General features: G+C 35.2%; 1 protein-coding gene across 1 annotated transcript in view; it reads left to right on the top strand.

The window, feature by feature from the left end:
* Positions 1–3,047: 3,047 nt before the first annotated feature.
* Positions 3,048–14,368, top strand: part of LOC144446702 (inositol polyphosphate-5-phosphatase A-like) — a 63,796-nt gene continuing 52,475 nt past the window's right edge. Inside the window, exon 1 of the mRNA XM_078136522.1 lies at positions 3,048–3,710. Within this exon, the coding sequence (XP_077992648.1) occupies positions 3,648–3,710 (63 nt within the window). The 5' untranslated portion in view covers positions 3,048–3,647. The remainder of the gene's footprint in view (positions 3,711–14,368) is intronic.

Here is a 14,368-nt window from a genome sequence, read left to right as displayed (position 1 = left end):
GTCTGTCTGTCTGTCTAACAAACGTATATAGCGCCAAATATCCCAAAGTTAAATAATGTTCGGTGACGCTCAGAGTTATATTATGAAAATGCTCTCTGAAAGATGTGAGTTTTTAATTTTAGGCGTCTTTTGAAAATGTTCACACTGGGAGAGGTTTTTATATCCAAGAGTAGAGAGTTCCAAAGTACATGAGCTGCTGAAGAGAATGGGTGGTGATCATAGAAAGCCAGATTCCATCTGGTTGTGTGCAGAAGGCATCCGATGAGCGAAGAGTGCTTGATAAAGAACCAGGAGAGAGTCCATTGAGGGCTTTGTGTAAGTGATGAGGAAAAGTTTGAATATAGGCATTTAATTTTCTTCTTGTGTAATGTACTGTACGTATACGATCACGAGGAATTATTTATCGAATAACACTTAGGGGTCTATACACAATGATCATTATACAATATTTAAAGACAGGTAAGATTAAAATAAACGAGTCGACAGTGGTAATTTCAAATTCAGAACAGTTCTCCGTGCTTCCAAGCGTAAAAGACTTGTATTGGTTTGGCATAGAAGGCTTAAAGAGTTATTTATAGATGTAATGCATCCATGGTAACACTAAGTCAGGTCTTTGGGCTAAGATTAACAAGTCTTGGTAGAAAACACACGTACCTCGAACTCTACTTCAATCTGTGTGACTAGTGGATAAAATACATGTATTTGTATATTTCCCTTATTTTTTATTTAATGTATTCAAAATTAAAAAAAAAATTGCCACAATTAAATATTATGATATTTGACCCTGAAGATCAAGATAGCTTGCACCTAATAATATCAGTGGGGTAGACATTTGAACGGGATTTGTATATACAACTGTATTATATAATCTGATTTTTTAGTTATGCAGTAAATATTGATTTTTAAATACAAATATAACTGCCATTCGGTCAAATTTAATGTACATGCGAGACACAGTGACTTGCATATATGCCATATGATATGTTTACCTTTGTGTCAGCTTTGAATGAAATTAGATGTTACATATCATAGAAAGGACTTATGGAGGACCGCAAAGACGGAGTCCGTTATAATAACCCCCAGGGGAGGGGGCAGAATCCAATTCAAAGTAACTTCGGTTTCTCGTCCGAAAATGTGATGGTCCAAAATTCAAAAAAAAAAATATATATATATATATATATATATATATATATATATATATATATATATATATATATATATATATATATATATATATATATATATACATGCAATTGTAGGAAACATGGTCGTTTCTTACGTCAGGATTACAAACTATATATAAAACTAATGTCAGGCGACGTCTTTTTTAGGCACAAAATAAAACTTTTACATACTATGGGAGGGGAATGCTATCCCACTTGCAATTGCAAGGTAAGCAGCATAGCCAATTCACGGCTTACTGTCCATTTTATTGGCCATGGCTAAACTTTCATACATCACTGATCATGATGTAAGTCAAAATGAAATCAAGAAATGAAACAAATGCCCCCAATGTATAATATGTTTTCAGAATAATTGAAAGTATAGAAACGGGCATACATGTATGATTCAAAGTAGTTCTATCACAGCTATAGCTAGTTGCTGTTTGATAGAAGTTGATGTACAATACTGATAATTTGGCGAAGCTAATAACGGCCTATGAAAGTCATTGTCACTGACAATAATTATTAGTGATATCAGAATAGTAACAGCATCATAATGTCCACTTTGATTTCGATTCTTCTGATAATCAAATTGACTATTTCAATCGCTAGCTAAACACGGTTATTGTAACAAACTGTTTTGAGATATGTTTGGGCGGGGTCGAGGCTAGGCTACCAATTTGCTTCGTTACTGTTGCGGGGTCACCATACACATACAACACTCCGACTGACACCGAATCCTTCAGCCCTTTGAAAATTAAAACTGAACACTCCCTTAAACCAGCAGCAATCCACATTGCCCCTATACAGTACATAACCGATAGACAGGCTTTGACTTTAGCAGCATCTTATGTTTTAGATGAATGTACTATGTTTACCTTCTGCATTAATTTTTAGCAGTTGATGCTCGTTTTTCAGTTATGTTTTCCTGGTAGACAGGGAAATTCCCAGAAAAAGGAGTATTAAAAGTGTCATTGTAGTTGCATTGCATTGTATTGCATTGCATTGCATTGTATTGTATTGTATTGTATTGTATTGTATTGTATTGTATTGTATTGTATTGTATTGTATTGTATTGTATTGTATTGTGTTGTGTTGTGTTGTGTTGTGTTGTGTTGTGTTGTGTTGTGTTGTGTTGTGTTGTGCTGTGCTGTGCTGTGCTGTGCTGTGTTGTGTTGTGTTGTGTTGTGTTGTGTTGTGTTGTGTTGTGTTGTGTTGTGTTGTGTTGTGTTGTGCTGTGTTGTGTTGTGTTGTGCTATGCTGTGCTGTGTTAAACAACAGCATCCATAAGAATTCGTCGCAGACCAACATCAAGCCAACACGAACTATAAACTAAAACAACGAAAATGAGATGATTAAATCAGAATGTATCTTAAATAAATAAATAAATAAATAAATAAATAAATAAATAAATAAATAAATAAATAAATAAATAAATAAATAAATAAATAAATAAATAAATACGGAAGTTAGTAGGAAAAAACAGTTCAACTCTTTTTGCCATGATATATATATAACTACTGGTATCATATACATACAAATTACAATTCTATTCACAAAGTTAAAAAAGGGGGAAATCGAGAACCCTCGTATTGCTGAATAGAAATTTTCATGTGTAGCTACGAACCCAGAGTCCATGCGTTTTTCGTTTTATTATCATTGACATATTAATCTTATGATAAACTTTCATATTCTTTGTGGGGAAATAGAGGTTAATATTTTTGACATTGTGATAAATATTTTTTTATTATTTGATTGTTTTCAATGAAACTTGGAACGAGGCTGGGTAGTTCTTCCCAGAAAGGTCACGAGGGGGAGTTGCGAGCCAATCAGGTTCCGCTGTGAAATTAATTAGGTATGCAACGCTACACTGCCCGCTGCAAGGGGACCCGATATATTTACATCGCACGGCGATTGCATTGTTCCGTATGGTGTCAGCATAATATTTACGTAAACACCAGATACAGCTGTCAGCCTTGATTATTCGCAATCAATCAGATACCACTACAAAACCATACGATACTAATCGTCGTCCGCTTGTACTGCACACGGTGGGAGAAAGTATTCACGGCGACAACTCCGGGTATTGCGTACTCCCATCCCCCGTCCTAAATTGACTGAGTGTCAACATGCCGAGTATGTGACCTCGAGGCCATCAATTTTCGTCAAATTTGCATATTATTACTGCAACCATATTACGTCAGTAAACGTCATTGAGCGAAAGTCTATTATCGCTTGGTGTCCGGCATTTCCGTTTTCTAACAGACTCTTGACACCATCGGCTCACGACCCTTTATCACTGACCTAGTTTCCTGCCAACGCACCAATAAGGTGATAATTCAAGTTTGTGTGGACGCTGACGATACGTTTACTCAGGGCCATCTTGACCCGACCTGACCTCAAACGCCCAAGAAGGCAAGAGTGTGTGGTACACTGCACTGCAACCGTCAAGTGTAAATCGTGGACGTGTAGAGAGAAGGGATTATGGCAGATAAACTCGCAGACGTGTTGTTGGTGACGGCAAATGTTGGATCCATATTTGAAGACGTAAGTATCATTGTTATTATTTTGGGTTGGAAGGGATGAAGAACTTATAGCTGATTGCGACACAGTGACACGAATAGTCCGAAGTGAGAATTCAACTTACAACTATGATCACCTAGCGCTTCAAAAAATGTATGATATGAAATCCATGCACATATTGATAATCTTATTTTGCTACCCATCAAGGTCACAACATATTGAATCAACCATGGAGGTAGGGACATTACCTCCATGAATCAACCAACCAACCATGATTCATTCATTCATTTATGTTGTGGCTTGTTTATAGATTTAGGGTCCAGTCCAGATAGGGCATGTTTACTCATCTATAAGAAGTAAAACTCCACTCCAGAGGTGTCGAAATAACTCTGTATTTGTACAAAGTATGCTCAGAAAACAATGAATCAACAATGTATAAACTCAACAAAATATATTCATAATAAAAAAGGGGTATCCAGTTTCACTATAAATATTCAAAACTCAAATAATTTATGTATTTTTGTTTTTATCTGCCTCACAATAGTGGTTACATAGAATATAATTATCTATATATTGCTTACTAATACATCCATGGATATATTTTATATACCCCAAGATTGGACATTCAACAGATTGAGAGAGGAATATTTGAAATTGTTTAACTGATTTGACAAGTTTTATGATGCAGTTACTTTGTGACTCTATAAAAGATGTCTAACATGCAGTAATGGATAATTCAATCTAAAACCACTGAAATCCTGAGTAGCTGGTACTTTTTATTACTTTTAAAACATTTATGATTGCCAGTGTACATTCATCAAACTGTATCAACATCCTACAAGTTTACAATGTGTTGACAAACAAGTAATGAGTTCCAAACCAAATTCATGATTGTTTACATATGGATATCAAGCCAATGTAAACAAATAGCACCATTGATTTGTCAAGACTATCTAGAGGTAATTCAGCCAATGAGAATGTAACTTGATTTTTTTTTTAAATAGTGACAATTTTGAGCTAATAAAAACTAGGATACTAGTATAACAGTGCATATGACATTCAGATATTGTCAAGGATGAGGTTGCCATAGACAGGAATCTCACCATCCTAACAGGAATGTTAGATGGTCTATCATGAATGCTGAGGATTAAAATTTCCAAAGACAGGGTACTCCCTATTCCAAAAGGAGGGTTGGTTAGTCATTCACATTAATATGAATAAATATTCATAAGTTAAATTGATATTAAAGTGGTCATATGGATGAAGAGTTACTTTGGATTTTTGATTTATAAAACAATTTTGTGATGGCCTCCTACTTGAAAAAATCTATGTCAAACAACATATGCAAAGTCCTTTTCTGTAACTCAATAAATTGCAAAAGATTAATAAATGTGTAAAATGTTTGTCATTGTACGTAGAATTAGAATTTATTGAGTTACAAACACAGACCTTGGTTGTCAGTGTTGTAGATTGTACTTGTCAGTCATTGTCAGTGTAGTTGGCACTGGTTAGAATTATATAAATGTAACATTGTCATCATGCTGGTTGGTACGGTGTTTTGGGGTGTTGGTTGGTACGGTTTGTGGGGGGGGGGGGGCGGGCTGGTTGGTACAGTTTGTTGGGGTACTGGTTGGTATAGTTTGTGGGGGAGGGGAAGCTGGTTGGTACAGTTTGTTGGGGTACTGGTTGGTATAGTTTGTGGGGGAGGGGAAGCTGGTTGGTACAGATTTTTTTTGGGGGGAGAGCTGGTTGGTACAGTTTACTGACCTATATGAACTGAACCCTGCCACGAGTAATATTTTACTTAATGTAGTATACACAGACTGTCAAAGTATGTTGACATTATCCCAGCAGTTTGACAAGGTCTGTCAAAAGGAGTAGGTGAACTGATCTACTATGATAGTATACTCTTTGATTTCGTCAGAATATTTTGTAAATATGGTTTTCACCAATCAAATTAACATTTTCAAGAATGTACATGGATCTGCAACATAATCACCATAGTGATGTTAGACGTTGGAGAGAAACTCCAACATTAATGGGTTAATGTAGGTCATGAGATTTTCCTTTGCAAATTGATTGGTAATACTGCAAAGATTCATCTAAATTCAGATTTCCTAGTATTTATGGGAACACTACCTCTGTGCAGTTGATCTGTTGTAGATGGCCCAGAGATAATAACATGAAAAAGTATTTACAAGTCAACTGTGTTGTGGTTTCATTATTACTGGTCTGTTGAGACCCAATCTGATTAAAATCCGATGTGGTGAAAGCGGCTAGATGTCCTTATTTACCTCTATTCATCGTGTTGTAACGTTTGTTTTGTTCGGAGTGATCGCCGCCTTCCCACGCGAGGACATCTAGCCGCTTTCACCACATCGGATTTTAATCAGATTGGTTGAGACCAAAATTTGTGTAACACTGTATCTTGACATTTTTCATTGCATGATATAGGAGAATGCACTTGGTCCATATACAGGTTTTACATACAGATTTACTGTTCCATGTAAATAAATGTAGTAAACATACATGTACAGGTTGTAATATATGGGGAGACGTGGCTTGCTTGTCTGTACATTGCTAGATTGAACCTGAAGTCACTGCCATTGTCTTTAAACATATTCATCTGGTTGGTAGAACATAGTAATAATAAGGTTGTGGTACATGAGTGTATTAGTACTTCACTGCCACATGTTTTTGAAAGGCCAGAATCCATGGCAAAATTTGCACCCTCACTGTGCCCTAATCAACTAGGAACCTGGTAGGACAGATCATTATGTGAAGGTTTTCATCCTATGTGCTTACAAGGCAGTGTGGATTGTATGCTACCCAGGAGCTCAAGGAAGTATGTATTAAAGGGATTGCACCATTATAAACCTCTGCCAGGAGTGAAAAGCATTTTGAGCTTTACTAGTAATGCAATTGTGGAGAAAGTGCCATAGGTATATAAACGTTTGCATTAGTCATATATATTACATTCATGTTCAAACACTGTATACCTCTACTGAGTCTACAATATCTATACGCTACATGTATGTGTTATTATCATAGAGAACTAGAAGTATACAAGATGAAATATACTAAGATGACTTTAAAATTATATTGCAAGAAAAAAATTCAGGAATTATATTGGTTGATTTTCTGAAGCTCTTCTCATGTAAGAATTCTCTTTGCAAGTTGAGTTGCCATGATGTAAAAGTTAAGGCTGACATGAATTGAAAAGCAAACTTAATCTTACTGTAATAATACACGGTACCACCAAATGTTGACCTCCGTTGAAAATATGTTAGTTTATGTAGTTACAACAGATGGTATGTGGATTAGGTCGACTGAACAAGCCAGTGCAATTAACCCTTTCATGACTAGAGACGAGTTTTTAATAATATGGGGACCCAATTTATATGAATATTTTCATAATTACAATAATATTACTTTATTAGGAAGTAACATTTCTTTAATTCCAGTCTAAAATGAAGTTGATATATGCCAAAAACTTACATAAAACAAGAATTTTGTCCGAACAATTTTGGCGGGAATGTTTTCAGTATTGAAGGGGTTAAGTTATTCTCACTATGTTTCAAGTTGAACTCAGTGTTATTGTTGGAAGTAGACCTTGTTAATAATGCTTTTTTTACAACGATGATAATCAGAACAAGTCTGAGACAATGTTTTGAAACAACAACTGATATGTCTACATTTTATGAGTCACTTACCATTTGGTGGGTCAACCAAATTCAATATACTTTACACTTCACCAAGTTGATGGACACCCTAAAGTGTTTTCTGTTTGGAATCATGCAAGTAGGGTCATTGGATCTGTTGTGAACCATTGTAGGGCTCAGAATTAGCAGTAGCAGTACTCCAGGGCAGCCCTTACGAAATATCCTATATAGGATCCTTAGGAAAAAGTCTTATAAGAATCCTGTAAGATTTTGGCCCCTTTCTTTTTAGGATTCCTATAGGATATCTTTTAGTTTTCCAAAACGACTTCCTATATTATTCCTTTAGTATTCCTAAATGACTTCCTTTAGGAATCCTTTTATAGTATTCCTGAAAGACTTCCCTTAGGAATCCTTTAATATTCCTAAATGACGTCCTTAGACCTATAAGAATCCTTTAGTATTTTTAATATCCCTACATGTACATAACAATTTATATATCTTTTACCATTGCTTCAAGAATTCTTTTTAATTAATATTCCTGAAAGACATCCTTAAATTAGTAATCCACAAAAAACTTCCTATTAAGATCCCTCAGTATACCTCTAGTAATGTATTTTTTTCTGTATATAAACTATTAAAATCATGTAGAATCCCTCAAAATACTATTGAAATTTTTCAACATTAATTTCTAGTAGATGTTATAAGTTCTTAGTCAGAATTCCTTAACATCACTGTCAATTCATTTACTAATGGATTTGCATGGTGGAACACACCAATGTATGAAATTGTGATTGATCTTGTTAAAATGCAGAAAATTCAAAGTTCTGTTATTGTAATCGCCATAAAAACTGATATAGCAGTGTTGCAGTACAATGTATGCTGTTTGTGAAGATTTTTGTAAAATGACCATGATTTTAGAAAATCTTTAGGCCTGCAAAAAATACATGTATGTCCTTTAGGAATTCTATATGATTCCTATAAAAATCCTTTAGGACACGATGGTCCTATAGGAATCCTTTTATAGGAATCTTGGAATCCTGTAGGACATTTTTGTAAAGGAGAGACTGTTGTGTGAAGGTTTTCATCCTATGTCCAGGGTGAATAGACTACTAAAAAATTTATCTAGATACCAAATTTATAAGGTGGTTTGTTAGACTGATGGAATGAATAGAAAATTGTAGATGGTATGTTTACTTGGTAACCACTGACAACCAACCCTAAACAGTTAAAATCAAACCCTGCATTAATTGGATTCCATATCCGTATATCAGAATATTACAGTATATCCTGCACACATTTACCAGATAATCTTAGCACATTTTGGAATTTCAGAGCACTTTGTTGATACAATACGAATGTACATCAAATAATTTTACTTTCAGAATTGCATGAATACATTCACCAACATCCAAAGACCACCAAGGTAACTCCTAAACTATAGAAACCTAAACCTGATCCCCTATGCCAATGACCACAATGACACTTGGTAGGCAGTAGGCTGTAAAAATTCTTATAAAAAAAACAGTCGCATGAAAAACACCACCACAGTGGAAACAACATGTAGACACAGTCCCTGTGTCTGTGATAGAGGAACTTAGCTGTGGTCACTGGTGTAGAGAGTGTTTGAGCTGATTAAGTAGTACTTACACTATTTCTGTCACACCCAACTGTTTACTGCAATATATCATTGTTTTGATTTGGTTTCCCATTAGCAATGTATTGTGTCAAAGCTAAATCACCTTTTTGTGGCCAAGTTACAAAGGTACCCTTGCATACATAACATGGATAAACATTATGTACTTAACTCAGGCCTGTATTTCATGCATCTTCACAGGTGCAGTGCTTTCTTTACAGTTATTTAAGGGATAACTTGGCAATAATTTTTCCATGTCGTATTATGTAAAAGTGCATTCCATCACAAATTCTTTTCACATATTTTTCAAGCACTGTGAGTGTTTCCCAGGTAAATCTTGGCAGTATGCCTAATTGCCAATATTTCACCTTTCTGTAGACACATATCTTTGTTAAGGCTGGGGGAGGGGTATACAAGGTGTAATCTCGGTGCTATCTGTACTGAAATATTATTATTGCATTTCTGAAATGTACAACATAAACCGCATATATATTGTGTGAATGATTTCTTTCAAGCCAGGGCCTTGTTGAAAAATTACTCGTAAGTCATAACCTCATCAAAGATTGACATCATTCCATTTTGCAATTTGATCAAAAAGTGCAAATAATGGTTATTTTTGTTTTATGTAAGACATTGAGATAGAATTCATCTTTTTATCAAATCTGGGATTGCACTTGACCTGAATCATCATATACATTGTATCTATTAAATTAGACAATTTCAGACATGAATATGTCATTTATTGTACATCCCAAAGACTATCTGATTAAAATCTGATGTACATTGTACATGTCGGCTAATCGTTCATTATTATTTTACCTCAGTATTTTTGCCTTTAGTGGAGGCGACCATCATGTGTATCACGAAGGTCAATTGAAGCAAAAATACCAGCAAAATTTCAAATGTAGTCTTTTTAAAAAATTAGCTTGAAGATTACATATTACAGCAGATCTTTGCCAGTTGAGTCTTTATTTTTAGCTTGAAGATTACATATTACAGCAGATCTTTGCCAGTTGAGTCTTTATTTTGTTGGGTTGACTGATGGCCATCATTTCTATATCTGTAAAACTATAACAATACATGATTTGAAATAACAGCAATATCAGTTCAACTCTGTACATGTACATGTTATTCTCAGGTTTATTGTAAACCTGGATCTCTGTACATGTACATGTTATTTTCAGGTTTATTGTAAACCTGGATATTTTTGAAACAAGAAATTTTTTTTCATATTACAGTCTTCAGCTTAGTAGTTCTCAAACACTAATTTAGCTAACTACCAGATTGGTACATTGTGTTTACATTGTGTTTATGTACAAGAAGGCATTTCAGTCACGATTTATTTTTGCAGTTTTGTTTTTCAGCAAAAAAAGTAAAATAAGTTACGATACAGGGCTCAACATTAACAGTAGTCCTGTGTCCACAGACTACCAATTCTTGTCATGGGGCTTGGTAGCTAGTCCCTTCAGTCTACCACTGATTATTGTGATGATTTAATAAATGATAGAAAATTTGCAGACATGAAAGTACTTTGATAACAGACATATTTCCAATAGAGAAACTCTGTTTTCAGTTCAGGAATATGGGACTACTGGTCACCATCCTTAGGCTGGAACTTTCTGAATTTGGTGGCATATTCATGACTACCAAAGAAAAAGGTTAATTTCAAATTTTCAAGCCCTGCAGTATCTGAGATACAGTTTGTTCAAATTGTTGAGACTGTTTATATCAATATTGACTACAAATACAATAGGTTATTGTCAAATAACAAAACCAAATATACATTAATGTATGATAATATGGTAATAGTAATATAATTCTATGTAAATTAAATAATTCTAGTAATGATAATAACAATAAGATACTGTATTATCCAAATTAATTTTGAAATTCAAGTTATTTACACATGTAAATTATGTATAAACATATTTCCTTCCTTTTCTGTTACTCAATGGACAATAATTACTAGTTATTACACCCATGAACATATTAAATAGGTGTACTGAAAGTAGATTTACCATGAAAACACTACCTTGTTTAACGACATACACCCATGAAAGTACTAAACAAGTGTACTGAAAGTATATTTATCATGAACACACTACATTGTTTAACGACATACATGTATACCAAACTATTCCTTTTAATGACATACAGTTTTCTGGAAAAGGATTTGAATGTCACTGCATTATGAAGAGGGCGCTTCCATGTGAAATGGCTCACAGATATCATGGTGTTGAAGGACTCTGGAGAGAGGGAGGGGTTGTCGGTGGCTGAGCACTTAGCTTGTATTCCCTCTTAAGTCTGCAGTTTGCTTTTGAACACACCAAGCGTTGGTTTGGTTTGATTAAAATTTAGCCAGCTCTGTATGTAAGAAGGGTGATGCTCAGTTTACCCCTGCCAAACAAAGCAGGTTTTCCTCAGATATTCCGGTTTCCTCATGCTTCTTCAATACTAGGGCACTAGGGTGGAACAACGCAGGTTTTCCCCAGATACTCCAGTTTCCTCCTGCTTCTTCAATACTAGGGCACTAGGGTGCTACTCTTGTGGTGACCATTCAACAAACAAATTTGAAACTTTGATAAGACTTGAAGGACTAACACTACTACACTATTTCTGCTATCCTAACTGACATTTTAATTTTGTGAATTTCATTCATGAGTTGTGAATACAGACAAAATCATCAAAGAATTATGAATGGTAATTTTATGTAACATAACATGCGAAAGTTACATTTATGATTATAATGATGATAGAGAAAATGTTCTGCACACTGTAACCATGGTAATATACAGACGACAGGTTACAGGGACTACAAAATGTACATGTATACTAGCATAAATATGTACCTGTGGTTAATAGTACTGAATACTACAAAGACACCTTGTGGACTATGTCATGAAGATTTGTAATTGCCTCATCAGGAATGAATTGATCTAATACATCTCAGGTTCAGAGAGGACCAGATTGTAAACCATTGTTTTTGTTGAATCATTCAATTCATTCCATATTGTTATGCATAATTGGTTTTCATTAGTGAAAAAGAGTTCAATTTGGAGACTAATTTTTTCTAAAGCTTTTCCTCGTGATATTGCTATTATAATGAGAATGATGTATCATTGTCTATATGTTAGTTGTAATAACCCTTATGCTAAGTCATTCTTTAATCTGATTCACTACTAAAGTTGATTGGTTTTCAGTTGACGACCGTTGCAATATTTGTAGTGGTCTTCCTAAAACAAGGTAATTGAGGTGATAAACACTGATGGAATTCATTGTACATTTCTGATAAAAGATATACTATTATGCACAAACTCCTTCAGATAAATTTGAAATTATATATAATATAAAAATCTGACAATGAGTCATATAGCCATACAGTACTCAATATGTAGATATTAATCCCCAGTATTTGTATTCATTCAGCCAAGGAAAATACAAGTGACCTATGGGGCTTTGTCACTATGAGTCCTAGATGAGTATTGACTTCATTCAGCCAAGGAAAATACAAGTGACCTATGGGGCTTTGTCACTATGAGTCCTAGATGAGTATTGACTTCATTCAGCCAAGGAAAATACAAGTGACCTGTGGGGCTTTGTCACTATGAGTCCTAGATGAGTATTGACTTCATTCAGCCAAGGAAAATACAAGTGACCTGTGGGGCTTTATCACTATGAGTCCTAGATGAGTATTGATAAAACCCTTAGGGTATGAGTATTTTCTGTCTGAATGAAGAAAAATATTGGTAATAAAATAACTATACCTCGATCCTCAAACATACATATGTAATTTATGAAAAATTGGGGAAGTTAATGGCTTAGAAAAATTTTGACTCATATTTTGTGCATCATGGAACAAGTGGTATAGACAAGGGTTGTCGTGGCGTAGAACGACTGGTGTATATAACCCTTATTTTCTGTTCAAAGACAATAACTTGACCTGTATGCATAATCTAATCTTAATGGGTAAAGTAAAGTTCAAAGTGTGCACACAAGGTAAGATTATAAGATTAAAAGTAGTCATACATGAATCATTTATGTTTGGCATTGGTCAGTGACGTACATGTAGAATACTTTGTTAATTATAAGGCATAAAATAAGGCATAAAATAGATAAGAATTTGAGGTTTCCATCAATACTATCTGACAACTTGTAATTGACAACAATTTATAAAAATTTGGAAGTACAATGTCATGTACATTGTATGTAAAGTTATCACTCAAAGAAGGGCTGCAAAGGTTGCACAATGACATGTACACACGTACATGTATGTACATGTTATTGTGTTTTGTGTTCTAGCTGCAGTATATACATGTAGATAGATAGGCCTAAATCTTCACTACATAATGTTTGAAAATGTTTAGTGAGGGGACCTTGTATGCTTGTGACTCATTTATTAGCAGTTGTGTTCTCCTTGTCTAATCCATGCGAATAACCAACCAACCAGCCAGCCAACCAGCCAGCCAACCAACCAGCCAGCCAACCAGTTAGCCAACCAATTACTCACTCAACCAGCCTGCCATTCACACAACCTACCAGTCAGCCAACCAACCAACCAGACAGAGAACCAATCAACCAACTACCCACTCACTCACTCACTCACTCACTCACTCACTCACTCACTCGCTCGCTCGCTCACTCACTCACTCGCTCGCTCACTCACTCACTCACTCGCTCGCTCGCTCACTCACACAAGCAAACACGCACACATGCACTCGTGCATGTATGCATGCATACATGCATGCACCCACCTGCCTACCCAACCAATCAACCGACCAACAAACTAACTAACAAACCAAAGGACTGTAGTGTATAATTTGTAAAATTCTATTTGAACCCAAATTACTTCTTGCAGAGAGGTTAAGCCAGGTCACACATTAAATTTCAAGACCCAACATATAACATGTACATTGTATCAAAGCTAGAACATTCCTTAACATCTTAAACCTTATCAGAAATGATTGTCTCAATTATATACAGTGAGTATGATAATATATGATATACTGTACATGTATCATGTATATGGAAGAGATATCTGTCAGTCATTATATAAACACCAAGGCAACAGCATTCTGATCTTGACATAGCCCCAGGCTACCATGGAAAGTCAAAACCTGTTGTGAAATGGACATGGTTTCAAACTACCAGTGGAAAGACCTGAAGTGTCTTGAAATGGACATGGTTCCAGGCTACCCATGGAAAGACCTGAAGTGTCTTGGAATGGACATGGAGGAACGTTCCAGGTTACCCAAGGAAAGACCTGAAATGTCTTGAAATGGACTTGGTTCCATGCTACCCATGAAAAGACCTGAAGTGTCTTGGAATGTACATGGAGGAACGTTCCAGGTTACCTATGGAAAGACCTGAAATGTCTTGAAATGTACATG

The sequence above is a fragment of the Glandiceps talaboti genome, chromosome 15 (assembly GCF_964340395.1).
Source record: "Glandiceps talaboti chromosome 15, keGlaTala1.1, whole genome shotgun sequence".
Classification (NCBI taxonomy): Eukaryota; Metazoa; Hemichordata; class Enteropneusta; family Spengelidae; genus Glandiceps; species Glandiceps talaboti.
The sequence above is the reverse complement of the archived record's forward strand: the minus strand, read 5'-3'. Positions and strand labels throughout refer to the sequence as shown.